Source organism: Microchirus variegatus, assembly GCF_963457635.1.
Source record: "Microchirus variegatus genome assembly, chromosome: 11".
Classification (NCBI taxonomy): Eukaryota; Metazoa; Chordata; class Actinopteri; order Pleuronectiformes; family Soleidae; genus Microchirus; species Microchirus variegatus.
The window spans coordinates 28169108-28190096 of record NC_139812.1 but is presented as its reverse complement, the minus strand read 5'-3'; the positions used below and the strand labels follow the sequence as shown (position 1 = coordinate 28190096).

At 39.4% G+C, this 20989-nt stretch overlaps 2 protein-coding genes across 3 annotated transcripts; one reads left to right on the top strand and one right to left on the bottom strand.

The window, feature by feature from the left end:
• Window positions 1-53: 53 nt before the first annotated feature.
• On the bottom strand, window positions 54-3193 carry LOC310933993 (barrier-to-autointegration factor-like). 2 transcript variants are annotated; one of them, XM_083897592.1, is made up of 3 exons: window positions 3089-3193; window positions 1134-1264; window positions 54-229 (listed from the first exon to the last, which is right to left on the bottom strand). In XM_083897592.1, the coding sequence occupies exons 2-3, from the start codon at window positions 1257-1259 to the stop codon at window positions 83-85; spliced, it is 273 nt and encodes a 90-aa protein (XP_083753718.1). In that variant the 5' UTR covers window positions 1260-1264; window positions 3089-3193; the 3' UTR covers window positions 54-82. The 2 variants fall into 2 exon arrangements, with proteins under 2 accessions (XP_083753718.1, XP_083753717.1); XM_083897591.1 differs by lacking the exon at window positions 3089-3193 and adding an exon at window positions 1843-1909.
• pygb (phosphorylase, glycogen; brain) lies at window positions 3119-15653 on the top strand. Its single transcript, XM_083897580.1, has 20 exons — window positions 3119-3432; window positions 4868-4969; window positions 5053-5131; window positions 5233-5336; window positions 6060-6191; window positions 6274-6385; window positions 6508-6590; window positions 8223-8366; window positions 8459-8551; window positions 9267-9413; window positions 10349-10512; window positions 10613-10727; window positions 10821-10922; window positions 11018-11165; window positions 11249-11307; window positions 11762-11903; window positions 13008-13215; window positions 14482-14616; window positions 14702-14768; window positions 14848-15653. The coding sequence occupies exons 1-20, from the start codon at window positions 3187-3189 to the stop codon at window positions 15010-15012; spliced, it is 2547 nt and encodes an 848-aa protein (XP_083753706.1). The 5' UTR covers window positions 3119-3186; the 3' UTR covers window positions 15013-15653.
• Window positions 15654-20989: the final 5336 nt, after the last annotated feature.

Here is a 20989-nt window from a genome sequence, read left to right as displayed (position 1 = left end):
GACATAACCTTTGACCTTGTCGATCAATAAACAAACGGTAAATAAAAGGGGGCGTGGCCAGAACGGAACGGGAGGCGGGGTCTCAAAGGAAAGCGTCGCACCACTCCTTCAGGCACTGAGCGCAGGATCCTGCCTGACGACTGTTTGCTCCGCTCACGTCTTTGAGCCAATCGGTGAACATGTCGGTGTCTTTCTTCAGCAGCAGGAACTGACCCAGCACCACGTACGCCTGCACAGGAAAACACGGGGAATTACACGGAAAACATGGGAAAACACATGGAATTACACGCCAAACATGGGAAGACACGGGGAATTATACGCCAAAACACCGGGTATTACACCAGAAACATGGGAAAACACGTGCAATTACACGCCAAACATGGGAAAACACGGGGAATTACACTGAAAACATGGGAAAACACGTGGAATTACACGCCAAAACACGGGGAATTACACACCAAACATGGGAAACCGCGTGGAATTACACGCCAAAACACTGGGAATTACACGCCAAACATGGGAAAACACAGGGAATTACACGCCAAACATGGGAAAACACGGGGAATTACACGCCAAACATGGGAAAACAACGGCTGGCAGGTACGCTAATGCTACGCTAACACACGCAAATTACACGCTAGTACTGCTATAATAACATGCTAATATGCCAGTGATGCACTAGTAACCTGCCAACAACGTGTTAACAAAACAAAATAAACAAAAAATATGCTAGTAACACTTTAAAAACAAGCTAATAACAGCTAATACACAAATGACATGCTAATAGCATGATAACAATGAAGAATAAATCTTTAATAACACACAATTTCATGCTAATGCCACAACAGGCTAATAGCCAATTAGCTACCATCTACGAGGAAATCACATGACGACAGTGAAAATACGATGACGTCGAAAAAGACAAAAACACAAACGTGACACATCGTGAAAATGTAAACTATTAAAAAAGTATCTAAATAAAAACAAAACTTTGTGTAAACACACAAAATAAAAAAAATACGACAATGAAATTATATTTTTGGCTGCAATAAGCTCTGCTGCCTCCTGGTGGCGCTACACACTAAAGTCAATGTGCGTTTATTGAATAAATATTTAATTGTAAATTTGCTGACCTTATCAAAACCCTTGTCCTCCAGTTTTTTTCCCAGAATGCCTCCGATTCCCGACAGCGCCGACACAGACTTGTCGCCCATCGGCTCGCCGACAAAGTCGCGATGTTTCTGAGACGTGGTCGACATCGTTGCTGAGAACACGACAAACACAATCACAGACTGATTTTTACTGATGTGTGCATTGATTTGTGATCTCGATTATTTTATCACTCTCACTGCACCAAAGTCACTCACTCTCCCACACCAAAGTCCATAGAGTAAACCAGTGATTTTAACATCACAGAGACACAGGAGTTCACAGGAGTTGTTGATCCACTGATGCCTCCATCACTGAGTTATTAAAATTAAAATTCGGCTTAAAAAATAATAATAATTTAGACTGACTTCGGTGACACAAAGTGACCACACGAGGCAGCAGAGAACCAGCAGCTCCTGTGTCCCTGTGAGCTAAAATCCCTGATTTTCTGTATGGGCTTTGGTGTGGGAGAGTGAGTGGTTTACAAACGTCAGTTTCCTGTTGTTAAAGTCTGTCTCACAGTGAAATAAAGACGTGTTCGTGTTCTTAAAACATCGAGACAGCAGCAGGTCGCGGTTCTCTGGTGAGAACCTGATGAACCACATTTCACTGTCGTTCAAACTCAAACACGGAGCAGGTTTATTTTTTTTACCGCGAACGTCACAAACTTCGCGGAGACAAAGCTTCACTCACCTGACTTCACTGCGCCGCAAACCGCGCGAGAATCACGCAAAAAGGAGAAGAAAACAAAAAAAGAAAAACCAGCACCAAACTTTTTTTTTTGTTTTGTTTTTTTAATTTAAACTGGAGGCGTTTTATTCAACCCGGAAAACGACTTGACGTCCCGGGCGTGACGTCACGACGCAGAGAGTCAAAGATTGTTTGTAGTGAAGATGACTCACACGGTAAAAGATGTAACAGCAGCGACAGGAAGAAAGTAATAGAGGTCCCTAAAATGGATGACTCAAGTAAATGAGTCTTGATCCTCGGACATGTTGTTGTTGTTGTTGTTGTTGTTGTTGTTGTTGTTGTTGTTGTTGTTGTTGTTGTTGTTGTTGTTGTTGTTGTTTGTGCGAGCCAAAAACGCTTAGTCCGTTATCGACTGTGGTGTTGCTAACAACGGCTAACAGCGGTTAGCCCCGGACTGTTGTCGTTCATGTCTTTTTCCGCATTTTTTTCGAGTGGAGCTCGGCAGGGCCGGCCCAAGGCTGCTCAGGGCCCCGTGACCACTAGAGGGCCCCCAAGAGCAATTAACTTTAAAAAAAATAAAAAATTAAAAATATATTTTTTTCCATGTGTGAGTGATGATGATTCATATAACATCACATGTACATTCAATGTATATTTTATTTATAAACCATTTTTATTACCTTGTTTTCCAGGTGCCTCTGTTGATTTACATTATTATTTAAGTATTTGTTTGATATTTATTTGTTTGTTTTATTTAGTGCTGTGTTTTTTACATATAAAAGTAAAATCTTTATATTACAGGAGTGTATTTTGAAAACCCTCCCCAAAAGATTTTTAGATTTTCAGACCTTAGTATCTTAATATTGGTTTTATGTATTGATTCTCTGTATCGCCAGTAGGGGGAGTTGCTGATTTTGCCAAATATTAATTGAAAGATTTTTCTATAAGTTTGCAAATCTGAGTAGAATACCTTTAGTAATCATTATTATTGGCAGTAACAGAGGGCAAATTTTGCTTAAGGCCCCCGTGGAGGCTTTGGCCGGCCCTGGAACTCGGTCAACACGGAAATCTTCGACTTAAAAGTACTTTAATTTACGTGTGTGTGTACTCAGGAACAGCATCAGAGTGACACATCTTTACTGTTGAATTTCTGTGACGTTCCACTGGTAGCCCCGCCCTCACTCGTGTGCCCCGCCCACTCTCAAACTTCTCAGAGTGGGCGTGGTCGCGTGTTTTCCTCTCGTTTTACCGGTCAGGTGTGTCGCTGTTAGCGGGAGCTTCGCGTGGCTCAGGCCGCCCTCTGCGCTCCCTCCGCGGCCTTACTCCGTCCCCGACTCCTCGTAGAAAATGGCGGCTCCGCCGCGGAGTGACCTGGAGAAGCGGAAGCAGATCAGTGTTCGCGGCATCGCCGGCGTCGGAGACGTCGCGGAAGTAAAGCGGACTTTTAACCGACACCTGCACTTCACGCTGGTGAAGGACAGGAACGTCGCGACGCCCCGGGACTACTTCTTCGCCCTGGCCCACACCGTCCGGGACCACCTGGTGGGCCGCTGGATCCGGACCCAGCAGTACTACTGCGAGACGGACCCGAAGGTAGGAGCAGCAAGAGCCCGCAAACACCGCCTGCGCTCCGGCGTAGAGACCGCACGCCGAACTCCACTAACAAAACCTCCGATTTTCAAATGTCCCAAGTTATTTGCGAATTTGAAAAACTATAAAATACAAGTATCTTACTTTTTCGCGATGTTGAGAAACCAAACATTAATTCGGCATAAAGTAAAGCACTGAATGTGTTTTTGTTTTGGTAAATATTAAGTTTGAAAACTTCTCTGTGACTGTTGAAAGTCTCTGCGAGTATCAGTACTGACCAGATTAACTCATAATCTTCACAGATTATTTTACGGTCCAGTTTTTTGGATTATATGCCGATTTTTTCAGAGGTTCCCAACAATGTTAATAATAATAATAATAATAATAATAATAATAATAATAATAATAATAATAATTTATACGAGCCTTAATTATTTAGACACATGACAATTATCTAGCAAACGTTAAACAATTTCATGCTAATGCCACAGCAGGCTAAAAGCCAATTCACCACCATCTAAAACCACCAATAACCTGCTAATATTTTAATAATATGGTAATAATGCACAAATAACATGCTATGATGGACCAGCTAACGTTCCAATAAAAAGTTAATAACGTGCTAACCGACTAGTAGCACAGTTATAACAGCGTGTAGCACACAATAACACAGTAGTAACACACTTATAACAGGCTAACAACACACCAATAACATCCTAATAAAATGCAAACAGCTATAAAACAGTAATAATGCCATGTAACATGCTAATAACATAGCTGTGATTAGCATAACTGTACATAGCTACAACACTTCCGATTTTCAAAAGTCCCAAGTTATTTGCGAATTTAAAAAAAACATTGATTCGGCACAAAGTTAAGCATTGAATGTGTTTTTGTTTTTGAAAGTTTGAAAACTTTGACTTTGTGATTTTTTTCAGAGGTTTTCCAACAATGTTAATAATAATAATTTATACAAGCCTTAAGTATTTAGACACGTGACAATTATCTAGGAAACATTAAACAATGTCATGCTAATAGCCAATTCACCACCATCTAAGACCACCAATAACCTGCTAGTATTTTAATAATATGGTAATAATGCACAAATAACATGCTATAATGGACCAGCTAACGTGCCAATAAAAAATTAATAACATGCTAATAACGTGCTAACCGACTAGTAGCACAGTAATAACAGTGTGTAGCACACAATAACATGCTAATAACACAGTAGTAACACACTTATAACATGCTAACAGGCTAACAACACACCTATAACATCCTAATAAAATGCAAACGGCTATTAAACAGTAATAATGACATGTAGCATGCTAATAACAGCTATGTTATTAGCATGCTACATAGCTACAGGACAGGTGTGGTTTCAGGTGTGTTTAGATCAGCAGTGATGTGTCTCTTATGTCCTTTGTGTCCTCAGAGGGTTTATTATCTGTCTCTGGAGTTCTACATGGGTCGAGCTCTGCAGAACACCATGATTAACCTGGGCCTGCAGAACACCTGTGACGAGGCCATTTACCAGGTAAACAAACACAACCTCACTTCCTGCTTGTACAAGCATCTCACACCTGTCCTCTGTGTGTGTGTGTGTGTGTGTGTGTGTAGTTGGGTCTGGACATGGAGGAGCTGGAGGACATGGAGGAGGACGCCGGTCTTGGTAATGGAGGTCTGGGACGACTGGCAGGTAAACGGACGAGTCACATGAGTTTGTTAGCGATCGTTGATTTAAAATAACGATCCAGTGATGTCATCGTGGATGAAGCTCCGCCTCTTCCTCCCCCGCAGCCTGTTTCCTAGACTCCATGGCGACGCTCGGTCTCGCGGCGAACGGCTACGGGATCCGCTATGAGTTTGGCATCTTCAACCAGAAGATTAGCAACGGCTGGCAGGTTAGCACGCTAATGCTAATGCTAATGCTAATGCACACGCAATTTACACACGAGTACTGCTTTAATAACCTGCTAATAATAATAACCTGCCAACAGCACTTTAACAAAACAACAAATAATATGCTAATACACGCCAATAACATGCTAGTAACACTTTAAAAAACATGCTAACAGATAATACGCAAATGACATGCTAATAGCATGATAACAATGATGTTAAATATTCAATAAAATGCTAATATATTATATAATAATAACACACAATTTCACGCTAATTCCAAAACAGGCTAATAGCCAATTAGCTACCATCTAAAACCACCAATAACTTGCTAACATTTTAATAATATGGCAATAATACACAAATAATATGCTATAATGAACTAGCCAATGTGCAATTAAAAAGCAAATAACATACTAATAACATACTAGCCGACTAGCAACACTGTAATAAAAGTGTGTAACACACTTCTAACAGGCTAACAACACACTAATAATATCCTAATAAAATGCTAATGGATATAAAACAGTAATAATGCCATGTAGCATGCTAATAACATAGCTGTAATATAGTAATAACGGGCTAAAAACACACCTAAAACATGCTAATAACGCAGTAGTCCCATGAGTTTTAAATCATACACACCTGTAGTCCACTTAGACAGGTACCTACACCAGGTGTTAAGGAGGTGTGTGATTGGCCGATGTGTTGCTCCGCCCCCTCAGGTAGAGGAAGCAGATGATTGGCTGAGGTATGGAAACCCCTGGGAGAAGGCGCGGCCTGAGTACATGCTGCCCGTTCACTTCTACGGTCAGGTGGACATGACGGAGACGGGAGTGAAGTGGGTGGACACTCAGGTCAGAGGACAAATGTCCACACGAGACACGTGTCCCTGAACCTGTCCCTGAACCATGACTGTGTGTGTGTGTGTGTGCACAGGTGGTGTTAGCCATGCCCTATGACACACCTGTACCTGGTTACCGTAACAACACGGTGAACACCATGAGGCTGTGGTCGGCTAAAGCGCCCGACGACTTCAATCTGCAAAACTGTGAGTTTAACTGTGACATCACGTCCTGTCCACAGCTGTGACATCACGTCCTGTCCACAGCTGTGACTGTGTGCATCTGATCATACGTGTCCCCGTCTTTGTCCCTCTGTCTTTGTCCACAGTTAACACAGGAGGTTACATTGAAGCAGTCCTGGACAGGAACCTGGCAGAGAACATCTCCAGAGTCCTCTACCCAAACGACAACGTGAGCCTGTCTGTCTCTGTGTCCAACTGTCCCTCTGATGCCCCTCTGATGTCCGTCTGTCCCTCTGATGTCTGTCTGTCCCTCTGATGTCTGTCTGTCTCTCTGATGTCCCTCTGATGTCTGTCTGTCTCTCTGATGTCCCTCTGATGTCTGTCTGTCCCTCTGATGTCCCTATGATGTCTGTCTGTCTCTCTGATGTCCCTCTGATGTCTGTCTGTCTCTCTGATGTCCCTCTGTGTCTGTCTGTCCCTCTGGTGTCTGTCTGTCCCTCTGATGTCCCTATGATGTCTGTCTGTCTCTCTGATGTCCCTCTGATGTCTGTCTCTCTGATGTCTCTCTGATGTCCCTCTGTGTCTGTCTGTCCCTCTGATGTCCCTATGATGTCTGTCTGTCTCTCTGATGTCCCTCTGATGTCCCTCTGATGTCTGTCTCTCTGATGTCCCTCTGTGTCTGTCTGTCCCTCTGATGTCTGTCTGTCCCTCTGATGTCCCTATGATGTCTGTCTTTCTCTCTGATGTCCCTCTGATGTCTGTCTGTCTCTCTGATGTCCCTCTGATGTCTGTCTTTCTCTCTGATGTCCCTCTGATGTCTGTCTTTCTCTCTGATGTCCCTCTGATGTCTGTCTTTCTCTCTGATGTCCCTCTGATGTCTGTCTTTCTCTCTGATGTCCCTCTGTGTCTGTCTGTCCCTCTGATGTTTGTCTGTCTGTCTCTCTGATGTCCCTCTGATGTCTGTCTGTCTCTCTGATGTCCCTATGATGTCTGTCTTTCTCTCTGATGTCCCTCTGTGTCTGTCTGTCTCTCTGATGTCTCTCTGATGTCCCTCTGTGTCTGTCTGTCTCTCTGATGTCCCTATGATGTCTGTCTTTCTCTCTGATGTCCCTCTGATGTCTGTCTGTCTCTCTGATGTCTCTCTGATGTCCCTCTGTATCTGTCTGTCCCTCTGATGTCTGTCTTTCTCTCTGATGTCCCTCTGATGTCTGTCTGTCTCTCTGATGTCTCTCTGATGTCCCTCTGATGTCTGTCTGTCTGTCTCTCTGATGTCTCTCTGATGTCCCTCTGTGTCTGTCTGTCCCTCTGATGTCTGTCTGTCTCTCTGATGTCTCTCTGATGTCCCTCTGATGTCTGTCTTTGTCTCTGATGTCCCTCTGATGTCTGTCTTTCTCTCTGATGTCCCTCTGTGTCTGTCTGTCCCTCTGATGTCTGTCTTTCTCTCTGATGTCCCTCTGATGTCTGTCTGTCTCTCTGATGTCTCTCTGATGTCCCTCTGATGTCTGTCTGTCTGTCTCTCTGATGTCTCTCTGATGTCCCTCTGTGTCTGTCTGTCCCTCTGATGTCTGTCTGTCTCTCTGATGTCTCTCTGATGTCCCTCTGATGTCTGTCTTTGTCTCTGATGTCCCTCTGATGTCTGTCTTTCTCTCTGATGTCCCTCTGTGTCTGTCTGTCCCTCTGATGTCCCTCTGATGTCTGTCTTTCTCTCTGATGTCCCTCTGTGTCTGTCTGTCTCTCTGATGTCTCTCTGATGTCCCTCTGTGTCTGTCTGTCCCTCTGATGTCCCCCTGATGTCCCGTCTGTCCCTCTGATGTCCCTCTGATGTCTCTCTGATGTCCCTCTGTCCCTCTTATGTCCTCAGTTCTTTGAGGGGAAGGAGCTGCGTCTGAAGCAGGAATACTTCCTGGTGGCTGCGTCTCTGCAGGACATCGTCCGCAGGTTCAAGTCACCTAAGTTTGGCTGCAGAGACGCAGTGAGGACGTCCTTCGACGCGTTCCCCGACAAGGTGAGACGACAGAAGACGACAGAGGACGAGAGACGTGGACGTGGTTCTTCTGTTGTGGTGGAGACTCACTGTGTGCTCATGTCTGCCCTCAGGTGGCGATCCAGCTGAACGACACCCACCCGGCTCTGGCCGTCCCTGAGCTGATGAGGATCCTGGTGGACGTGGAGAAGGTGGACTGGGACAAGGTGAGGACAGGGACAGGGACAGTCTGAATCTGGACTAAAGCCCAATTTATACTCCTGCGTAAAGTGCTCTGCGTAGCTACACAGAGTCCTCTGCGTCGACGCAGAACCTGTCGAAGAGCCTCTGCGTCGTCTCCGGGTGCACGGAATATTTTTTAAGTGTCCGTCACTCCGTCAAGGGACTACGGTGCTCTGTGCCGGCTCTCAGTGCGCTCCGGGCGTCCTGACAGAGGCGGAGCTGATCCCCGCCGATAACGCCGCTGCCGAACTATAAATACGTCATATCTATACACACACAGCACATGTTTAGACTCTAAATGGCCAATTTCTCGCCTCAAATTATCTTAAAACTGCGTTCCGTGACACAGAAAAGTGAGAAACGGCCACTTTTTCAACAACAGCAGTCTTTCTCTCTCTTTCTTTCTCGGACGCCATTGCTCACTGTAGCCAGAAGCACAACAACCTTGCGCAGCGACCCCTACTGATCGGGCGGGAAATTGCAGCGAGTGTCCGTCACCACGACGCAGAAGTATAAATGCTCGAGGCGTCTCCGTGGTGACGCAGACGGATAACGCATACGCAGTCGGAGAAGTATAATGTGGCCTATAGTCTTCATCATCACACCTGTGTGTGTGTGTGTGTGTGTGTGTGTGTGTGTGTGTGTCTCTGTGTGTGTGTGTGTGTGTGTGTGTGTCTCTGTGTGTTTGTGTGTGTGCAGGCGTGGGACATCACGTGTCGTACGTGTGCGTACACTAACCACACAGTTCTTCCTGAGGCTCTGGAGACATGGACTGTTCTCATGTTTGAACGACTGCTGCCGAGACATCTGTCAATCATCTATGAGATCAACCAGAGACACCTGGACGTAAGAGACACACACACACACACACACACACACACACACACACACACACACACACTGAGACACAGACACACACACAGACACACACTCTCACACACACACACACACACACACACACACACACACACACACACACACACACACACACACACACACACTACTTGCTGCATACTGAGGACCAGCATTTCCACTTTATAAATCAACACAATTAAAAATATCTACTTCATGAACGACATCTACAAAGAACTACTGTTTGCAGTACCATAAAATGTCTGCAGGTGGAGCCCCAGAGCAAAAAGGGCTGGAAAACTTTTTCGATTTTATTTTATTTTTTTAATTTTTGGACCAACATTTTACAAAAACGTCATACTATACTACGTCAACCAAAATTTAAAAAAGAATTTGACAAAAAAAAATTGGTGCAAAATTTTACAAAAACGTCATACTATACTATGTCTTCCAAAATTTGAAAAAAAAATTTGACCCAAAATTTGAAAAAGAAAATTGACCCAAAATTTGAAACAATTTTTTTACCCAAAATTTGAAAAAAAAAATTTGACCCAAAATATTTCGTCCAACATTTGACAAAAACGTCATTCTATACTATGTCGTCCAAAATTTGAGAAAAAAATTTGACCCAAAATTTTTGGTCCAAAATTTGAAAAAATAAAATTTGGTCCAAAATTTGAAAACAAAAAATTGGTCCAAAATTTGAAAACAAAAATTATGGTCCAAAATTTGAGAAAAAGTTGAGTTGAGTAAATTGAGTATAGCATGTTATAGCAACCTAAGGAAGTGATTTCAATGAAAACAAAGTGAGGACCGGCCAAAATGTCCTCACTCCGTAAAAATGACCTCACTTTGTTGGTTAAAAACCCTCACTGGTCCTCAGTATGCTGCAAGTACAAGACCACTCTCTCTCTCTCTCTCTCTCTCAGAGAATCTCGTCCATGTTTCCCGGGGACACTGAGCGTCTCCGTCGTATGTCTCTGATTGAGGAGAGCGCCCCCAAGAGGATCAACATGGCTCTGCTGTGTGTGGTCGGGTCACACACTGTCAACGGTGTCGCAAAGATACACTCTGACATCATCAAGAACTCACTGTGAGTGTGAGTGTGAGTGTGTGTGTGTGTGTGTGTGTCTCAGTGTGTGTGTGAGTCCCGTGTTGCCTTCAGGTTTCGTCTAAAACGTTGTTTCTTTCAGGTTCAAAGACTTTTATGAAGTTGATCCTCAGAAGTTTCAGAATAAAACAAACGGTGTGACGCCTCGACGCTGGCTGCTGCTCTGTAACCCCGGCCTCGCTGAGGTCATCAAAGAGGTATGACATCACCACTGTGACATCACCACTGTGACATCACCACGTCAGGGCGATGACCTCTGACCTCTGACCTCTGACCTCTTTGTCCCTCAGAGGATCGGTGACGGTTTCCTTGGCGACCTGCAGCAGCTGAAGAAGATCCTGGAGTTTGTGGACGACGCCTCTTTCATTAGGGGCGTGGCCAAAGTCAAACAGGTACAAACGCAGCCGTCTCATTGGTCCTCGGCTCCCCTGACCTCCGACCTCCGCGCCCCTCCGTCTCACGCCTCCTCTCTCCCGTCTCTGAACAGGAGAACAAGCTCAAGTTCGCCACCTGGCTGCAGAAGGAGACGCTGCAGCGCGTGAACCCAGACTCCATGTTTGACGTCCAGGTGAAGAGGATCCACGAGTACAAGAGACAAGTTCTCAACGTCCTTCACGTCATCGCGCTCTACAACCGTGAGAGGCTCCGCCCACTCTGCGCCCACTCATGACTCACTGGCTCCGCCCCCTGCTGCTCACTCTGTGTCTTTGTCTTTCAGGACTGAAACTGGAGCCTGACGTGGACTTTGTTCCCAGGACAGTGATGATCGGAGGGAAGGTATGAACACATGAACACGTATGAACACATGAACACGCGTGAACACGTATGAACATGTGTGAACACATGAATACACGAACACGTGTGAACACATGAATACATGAACACGTGTGAACATGAACACATGAACTCATGAACACATGAACTCATGAACACGTCAACTCATGAACACGTCAACTCATGAACACATGAACTCATGAACACATGAACACGTCAACTCATGAACACGTCAACTCATGAACACATGAACTCATGAACATGTGAACACACAAACATATGAACACGTCAACTCATGAACATGTGAACACATGAACACATGAACACATGAACACATGAGGAACATGTGACCTGGAATAAGGTCGCAGAGGTTGTGGTTGTGTTCTGTCCCTCATTGTGTCTCATTGTCCCTCGTTGTCTCTCATTGTCCCTCGTTGTGTCTCTGTCTCACCTGTAGGCGGCGCCAGGTTACCACATGGCAAAGCTGATCATTAAACTGATCACTTCAGTTGGTCATGTGATCAATAATGATCCTGCTGTGGACGACAAACTCAAAGTGATTTACCTGGAAAACTACAGAGTGTCTCTGGCTGAGAAAGGTGTGTGTGTGTGTGTGTGTCTGTCTGTGTGTGTGTGTGTGTGTGTGTGTGTGTGTGTGTGTGTGTCTGTGTGTGTGTGTATGTGTGTGTGTCTGTGTGTCTGTGTGTGTGTGTGTGTGTTCTTGTACTTGCAGCATACTGAGGACTAATGAGGGCTTTTAACCAACAAAGTGAGGTCGTTTTTACGGAGTGAGGACATTTTGGCCGGTCCTCACTTTGTATTCATTAAAATCACTTCCTTAGCATGTTGCTATAACATGCTATACTGAATTTGTAAAAAAAATATTATTTCGGACGACATAGTATTGTATGACTTTTTTGTCAAATTTTAGACCAACATTTTTTTTCAATTTTTTTTTTCAAATGTTTTTTAAATCTTTTTTTTTTTAAAAGTTCAAATTTTTTTTTCAATTTTTTTTTCAATTTTTGGAAGACATAGTATAGTACGGCTTTTTTTTGTCAAATTTTGGACCAACATTTTTTTTTTTTTTTTTTTTCAAATGTTTTTTTTAAATGTTTTTTAAATGTTTTTTTTTTTTTTTAAGTTCAATTTTTTTTTCAATTTTTTATTCAAATTTTGGAAGACATAGTATAGTATGACTTTTTTTGTCAAATTTTGGACCAACATTTTTATTTATTTTTTTTCAAATGTTTTTTTCAAATGTTTTTTAAATGTTTTTTTTTTTTTTTTTTAAGTTCACATTTTTTTTCAAATTTTGGAAGTCCTCAGTGGTTGTCATGGTAACATTCCCTCATGTCCTCAGTGGTTGTCATGGTAACATTCCCTCATGTCCTCAGTGGTTGTCATGGTAACAGTCCCTCATGTCCTCAGTGGTTGTCATGGTAACAGACCGTCATGTCCTCAGTGGTTGTCATGGTAACAGTCTGTCATGTCCTCAGTGGTTGTCATGGTAACAGTCTATGATGTCCTCAGTGGTTGTCATGGTAACAGTCTGTGATGTCCTCAGTGGTTGTCATGGTAACAGACTGTCATGTCCTCAGTGGTTGTCATGGTAACAGACTGTCATGTCCTCAGTGGTTGTCATGGTAACAGACTGTCATGTCCTCAGTGGTTGTCATGGTAACAGTCCCTCATGTCCTCAGTGGTCCCGGCCGCTGACCTATCAGAGCAGATCTCCACAGCAGGAACAGAAGCTTCAGGAACAGGAAACATGAAGCTGATGATGAACGGAGCGTTGACCATCGGGACGATGGACGGAGCCACGGTGGAGATGGTGGACGAAGCCGGAGAGGACAACGTCTTTGTCTTTGGTCTGAGGCTGGAGGACGTGAAGGACGTGGACAGGAAGGGGTGAGGACCGCGTTTACCAGCTTTTTACCAAAACTTTTCACGTCTAAATGTACCATGACGTCGTAACACCTTTACGACTTTTTTATGTCTTAATGCGTTTTGTTGGTGTTTTTTTTTACATTTTTGCGATGATTTCGCGACCTTTTACTGCATTATTACGACTTTTACGAAAACTTTTAACGTCTAATTGTACGGCGTTGTTACGACGTTATGTATTTCATGACCTTTGACTTTTACGACTTTCTGACATCTTTATTTTCGTGACGTTTTTACGATTACGAAGATTGTTTGACTTCTTCAGTCATTTTTACGTTTTCTGAAGACGTAACATAAACATAATAATGCGAAAAAACAAAAAACATCACGTTTTTTTTTTATTATTGATGCATTTTTTTGCGTGTTTTACATTTGACCTGTTACGACTTCGGTTTTATTTTGCTTTTGACTTTTACGGAAACTTTTTTTTCACGTCTAATTGTACGATGATTTCATGACATTTGACTTTTACGACTTCCCGCCATTTTGATTTCATGACGTTATTACGATGATTGTTTGACTTCTTACGACATTTTCACTTCGGACGTTTTTACTTTACATAGACGTAATAATGCGATCAAATTGTTTCTTTTTTAGACGTTTTGTGAAGTTTTAGCATTTTTGAATTTTTTTTACGACCCTTTTACGGAAACTGTTGACGTCTAAATGTACGATGATTTCATGACCTTTTACTACATTATTACTACTTTTACGAAAACTTTTGACGTCCAATTGTACGATGATTTCATGACCTTTAACTTTTACGACTTTCTGACATCTTTATTTTTTCGTGACGTTTTTACGATTACGATGATTGTTTGACTTCTTTTTATTTTTACGTTTTCTGAAGACGTAACATAAACGTAATTATGCGAAAAAACAGAACACATCACAGTTTTTTTCACCTTTTTTCACAACGTTTTGTAAAGTTTTAAAAAAAAATTTTTTACCGAAACTTTTGACGTGTAATTGTACAAAGACGTTTTTGTATAATTTTTAATGCGTTTTTTTTTTGTTTACATATTTGAGATGATTTCATGACCTTTTACTACATTGTTACATTGTTTACTTTTGACTTTAACGTAACTTTTCCGAGTACATTTGACGTCTAAGTGTACGATGATTTTGTGACCTTTGACTTTTACGACTTTCTGACCTCTTATAACTTTGCATTTGACGCATTTTTTTCAAACCGAACGATCGTACGTCATTTTTCCCGATGAATCGCAGATACGACGCCAGAGAGTTCTACGAGCGTCTGCCCGAGCTGAAACTTGCGGTGGATCAGATCCAGAACGGCTTCTTCAGTCCCACAGAACCAGGACTCTTCAGAGACCTGGTCCACATGTTGATGAACCACGACAGGTAGAGACAGAGAACGTCCACCATCATGTCCTCACGTGTCCATCATGTCCTCACGTGTCCATCATGTCCCTCACGTCTCCTCCAGGTTTAAGGTTTTCGCGGACTTTGAGTCGTACGTACGATGTCAGGATCACGTCAGTGACCTCTACAAGGTGAGCTCACCTGTGATCAGCTCTTCTCTCTTTGATCTCGGATCAGTTTTTCATGGATCGGCTGTTTTTTTCCCTGCAGGATCCTAAAGAGTGGACGAGGAAGGTGATCCGAAACATCGCGGCGTCGGGAAAGTTCTCCAGCGACCGAACCATCGCTCAGTACGCCTCTGAGATCTGGGGGGTGGAGCCGTCCGGCGTGAAGATCCCGCCCCCCAACGAGCCGCCGCTCGAAGTTCGTAAGTGATCGGCGAGAGGAGCGAGAATCCGATCAAACGCTGACGCGCCTTCGTTCGCGTGAAGTCAGTCACCGACGGAGACTCGCAATCGACGGAGCGTTGATTTCTTTTAAAACAAACCTCATTCACGATGTTCAGCAGTGACATCACAGCTAAAGCTACGCGTCGTTAAAGGGACAGTTCAGGGTTTTAACGTGTGGCTGTGAGCGCCCCCTAGATATCTATATACGTCACATGATCACGTGATCATGTCACTTTATTTGTTTGTAAACCACTCACTCTCCCACACCAAAGTCCAGAGATACGTGAACGTTCTTAAAACATCACAGACTTCATGACACAAGTCTTTTGTTTTTGTGGCTAGAATAATTTTTCCCTGGTTCTCAGCAGCAGGGGGCGCTCTCAGCACTTCTTTGAAACACTTGAACTTTCCCTTTAAAGACACTTTTCTTTTGATTTTATGATGAATTACCTCATGTCAGTTTTAACTGTTCTTATCTTTGTCGTTTAAACCTTAAATCTGACGTCAATGTGACAATAGAGCAGGGGATTCTGCCGCTTAATTTCACAGGTGCATTATGGGAAATGAAGCCCAGTCAGAATCAGTGTCAATATCACGATGTACTGTTTGTCTCCACACACACACGACTGCAGCTGAAAATAAAGCTTTGAGCAAATCACTCACATGACGTCGTTTTTGTTTCATTTGTAACCAAAAAATCACCACAGATGTTTTTAAAAGAGGAAAATCTTTAGTTCACAATTCAAGTCATAACAGAATTTCAGCTATTGTTGCAATAAAAGAATCAAAATGATGATTTTTGAAATGGATTTTCTCCAACATTCACTGGAAAGGTGAGGAATGACTAAGTTTGCGGTTAATGTATGTGATGGAATTTTGAACCCCCGCAATTTTTTTTTTATCAATTTTTTTTTAAAATTTTGGTCGACATAGTAAAGTATGACGTTTTTGTCAAGTTTTGGACCAGAAATTTAGGGTCAAAGATTTTTTCAAACTTTGGGCGACATAGTATAGTATTATGTTTTTGTCAAATTTTGAACCAAAAATTTTTGTCAAAGATTTTTTTTTAATTTTGGACGACATAGTATAGTATGTCGTTTTTGTCAAATTTTGGACCATTTTCTTTTTTTCAAAAGATGGTCACATTATGGACGACATAGTATAGTAGGACATACTACATAGTATATTATTACGTTTATGTCATGTTTTGGACCAAAAAAACGTTTTTCAAAAAAATGGTTAGATTTTGGACGACATAGTATAGTATGTCGTTTTTGTCAATTTTGGACCAAATGTTTTTTTCAAAAAATGGTCACATTTTGGACAAGATAGTATAGTATGACGTACTACATAGTATAGTATGACATACTACATAGTATAGTATGACGTTATTGTCAAGTTTTGGACCAAATTTTTTTTTCAGAAAATTGTCAGATTTTGGACGACATAGTTTAGTTTGACGTACTACATAGTATAGTATGACGTTTTTGTCAAGTTTTGGACCAAAAAAAAGTTATTCAAAAAAATTGTCAGATTTTGGACGACATAGTATAGTATGTCGTTTTTGTCAAATTTTGGACCAAATGTTTTTTTCAAAAAATTGTCACATTTTGGACAAAATAGTTTAGTTTGACGTACTACATAGTATAGTTTGATGTTTTTGTCAAATTTTGGACCAAAAAATGTTTTCTCAAAAAAATTGTCAGATTTTGGACGACATAGTATAGTATGACGTACTACATAGTATAGTATGATGTACTACATAGTATAGTATGACGTTTTTGTCAAGTTTTGGACCAAAAAAATGTTTTCTCAAAAAAATTGTCAGATTTTGGACGACATAGTTTAGTTTGACGTACTACATAGTATAGTATGACGTACTACATAGTATAGTATGACGTTCTTGTCAAGTTTTGGACCAAAAAAAAGTTTTTCAAAAAAATTGTCAGATTTTGGACGACATAGTATAGTATGTTGTTTTTGTCAAATTTTGGACCAAATGTTTTTTTCAAAAAATGGTCACATTTTGGACGAGATAGTATAGTATGACGTACTACATAGTATAGTATGACGTACTACATAGTATAGTATGACTTACTACATAGTATAGTATGACGTTATTGTCAAGTTTTGGACCAAATTTTTTTTTCAAAAAACTGTCACATTTTGGACGAAATAGTTTAGTTTGACGTACTACATAGTATAGTATGATGTTTTTGTCAAGTTTTGGACCAAAAAAAAGTTTTTAAAAAAAATGGTCAGATTTTGGATGACATAGTAAAGTATGTTGTTTTTGTCAAATTTTGGACCAAATTTTTTTTTCAAAAAATGGTCACATTTTGGATGAGATAGTATAGTATGACGTACTACATAGTATAGTATGACGTACTACATAGTATAGTATGACGTTATTGTCAAGTTTTGGACCAAATTTTTTTTTCAAAAAATTGTCAGATTTTGGACGACATAGTATAGTATGTCGTTTTTGTCAAATTTTGGACCAAATTTTTATTTCAAAAAATTGTCAGATTTTGGACGACAGTTTAGTTTGACGTACTACATAGTATAGTATGACGTACTACATAGTATAGTATGACGTTTTTGTCAAGTTTTGGACCAAAAAAAAGTTTTTCAAAAAAATTGTCAGATTTTGGACGACATATATAGTATGTCGTTTTTGTCAAATTTTGGACCAAATCTTTTTTTTTCAAAAAACTGTCACATTTTGGACGAAATAGTTTAGTTTGACGTACTACATAGTATAGTATGATGTTTTTGTCAAGTTTTGGACCAAAAAAAAGTTTTTCAAAAAAATTGTCAGATTTTGGACGACATAGTATAGTATGTCGTTTTTGTCAAATTTTGGACCAAATTTTTTTTTCAAAAAATTGTCAGATTTTGGACGACATAGTATAGTATGACGTACTACATAGTGTAGTATGACGTACTACATAGTATAGTATGACGTTTTTGTCAAGTTTTAGACCAAAAAAATGTTTTCTCAAAAAAATTGTCAGATTTTGGACGACATAGTATAGTATGACGTACTACATAGTATAGTATGACGTACTACATAGTATAGTATGACGTACTATACTACATAGTATAGTATGACGTACTACATAGTATAGTATGACGTACTATACTACATAGTATAGTATGACGTACTACATAGTATAGTATGACGTTTTTGTCGAGTTTTAGACCAAAAAAATGTTTTCTCAAAAATATTGTCAGATTTTGGACGACATAGTATAGTATGACTTTTTTGTCAAATTTCGGAAGACATACTATACTAAGACTTTTTTGTCAAATTTTGGACCAATTTTTTTAATCACATTTTGGACGACATACTATACTATGACTTTTTTGTCAAATTTTGGACGACATATTATACTATGACGTTTGTGTCAAAAAGTGTTTGTTAGATTTTGGACGACATACTATACTATGACTTTTTTGTCAAATTTTGGACCAAATTTTTTTTAATCACATTTTGGACGACATACTATACTATGACTTTTGTGTCAAATTTTGGACCAAATTTTTTTTATCAAATTTTGGACGACATACTATACTATGACATTTGTGTCAAATTTTGGACCAAATTTTTTTTATCAAATTTTGGACCAAATTTTTGACCAAATTTTTTTAATCAAATTTTGGACGACATACTATACTATGACTTTTGTGTCAAATTTTGGACCAAATTTTTTTTATCAGATTTTGGACGACATACTATACTATGACATTTGTGTCAAATTTTGGACCAAATTTTTTTAATCAAATTTTGGACCAAATTTTTTTAATCAAATTTTGGACCAAATTTTTTTTATCAAATTTTGGACGACATACTATACTATGACATTTGTGTCAAATTTTGGACCAAATTTTTTTTAATACAATTTTGGACGACATACTATACTATGACTTTTGTGTCAAATTTTGGACCAATTTTTTTTTATCAAATTTTGGACGACATACTATACTATGACATTTGTGTCAAATTTTGGACCAAATTTTTTTAATCAAATTTTGGACCAAATTTTTTTTATCAAATTTTGGACCAAATTTTTTTAATCAAATTTTGGACGACATACTATACTATGACTTTTGTGTCAAATTTTGGACCAAATTTTTTTTATCAAATTTTGGACGACATACTATACTATGACATTTGTGTCAAATTTTGGACCAAATTTTTTAAATCAAATTTTGGACCAAATTTTTTTAATCAAATTTTGGACCAAATTTTTTTAATCAAATTTTGGACGACATACTATACTATGACATTTGTGTCAAATTTTGAACCAAAATTTTTTTTAATACAATTTTGGACGACATACTATACTATGACTTTTTTGTCAAACACTGGACCAAATTGTTTTTATACAATTTTGGACGACATACTATACTATGACTTTTGTGTCAAATTTTGGACCAAATTTTTTTAATACAATTTTGGACGACATACTATACTATGACATTTGTGTCAAATTTTGGACCAAATTTTTTTTATCAAATTTTGAACCAAATTTTTTTAATCAAATTTTGGACCAAATTTTTTTAATCAAATTTTGGATGACATACTATACTATGACATTTGTGTCAAATTTTGGACCAAATTTTTTTAATCAAATTTTGGACCAAATTTTTTTAATCAAATTTTGGACGACATTCTATACTATGACATTTGTGTCAAATTTTGGACCAAATTTTTTTAATCACATTTTGGACCACATTTTTTTAATCAAATTTTGGACGACATACTATACTACGACATTTGTGTCAAATTTTGGACCAAATTTTTTTAATACAATTTTGGACGACATACTATACTATCACTTTTTTGTCAAACTTTGGACCGAATTTTTTTAATCAAATTTTGGACGACATACTATACTATGACATTTGTGTCAAATTTTGGACCAAATTTTTTTAATCAAATTTTGGACCAAATTTTTTTAATCAAATTTTGGACGACATACTATACTATGACATTTGTGTCAAATTTTGGACCAAATTTTTTTAATACAATTTTGGACGACATACTATACTATGACTTTTTTGTCAAACTTTGGACCGAATTTTTTTAATCAAATTTTGGACGACATACTATACTGTGACATTTGTGTCAAATTTTGGACCAAATTTTTTTAATACAATTTTGGACGACATACTATACTATGACTTTTTGGTCAAACTTTGGACCAAATTTTTTTAAATCAAATTTTGGACGACATACTATACTATGACATTTGTGTCAAATTTTGGACCAAATTTTTTAAATAAAATTTTGGACGACATACTATACTATGACTTTTTTGTCAAACTTTGGACCAAATTGTTGTTATACAATTTTGGACGACATACTATACTATGACATTTGTGTCAAATTTTGGACCAAATTTTTTTTATCATATTTTGGACGACATACTATACTATGACTTTTTTGTCAAACTTTGGACCAAATTGTTTTTATACAATTTTGGACGACATACTATACTATGACTTTTTTGTCAAACTTTGGACCAAATTTTTTTAATCAAATTTTGGACGACATACTATACTATGACTTTTGTGTCAAATTTTGGTCCAAATTTTTTTTATACAATTTTGGACGACATACTATACTATGACTTTTTTGTCAAACTTTGGACCGAATTTTTTTAATCAAATTTTGGACGACATACTATACTGTGACATTTGTGTCAAATTTTGGACCAAATTTTTTTAATACAATTTTGGACGACATACTATACTATGACTTTTTTGTTAAACTTTGGACCAAATTGTTTTGTCACATTTTGGAGGACATACTATACTATGACTTTGTTGTCAAATTTTGGACCAAATTTTTATAATCAAATTTTGGACGACACACTATACTATGACTTTTTTGTCAAATTTTGGACCAAATTTTTTTAATCAAATTTTGGACGACATACTATACTATGACATTT

Coding starts and splice junctions, on each gene's coding strand:
- LOC310933993 (XM_083897592.1), bottom strand. CDS start 1,259: ATGTCGACCACGTCTCAGAAACATCGCGACTTTGTCGGCGAGCCGATG. Junction 230..1,133: donor AGGACAAGGGTTTTGATAAG/GTCAGCAAATTT, acceptor TTTCCTGTGCAG/GCGTACGTGGTGCTGGGTCA.
- pygb (XM_083897580.1), top strand. CDS start 3,187: ATGGCGGCTCCGCCGCGGAGTGACCTGGAGAAGCGGAAGCAGATCAGT. Junction 4,970..5,052: donor GTGACGAGGCCATTTACCAG/GTAAACAAACAC, acceptor GTGTGTGTGTAG/TTGGGTCTGGACATGGAGGA. Junction 10,513..10,612: donor GACATCATCAAGAACTCACT/GTGAGTGTGAGT, acceptor TGTTTCTTTCAG/GTTCAAAGACTTTTATGAAG.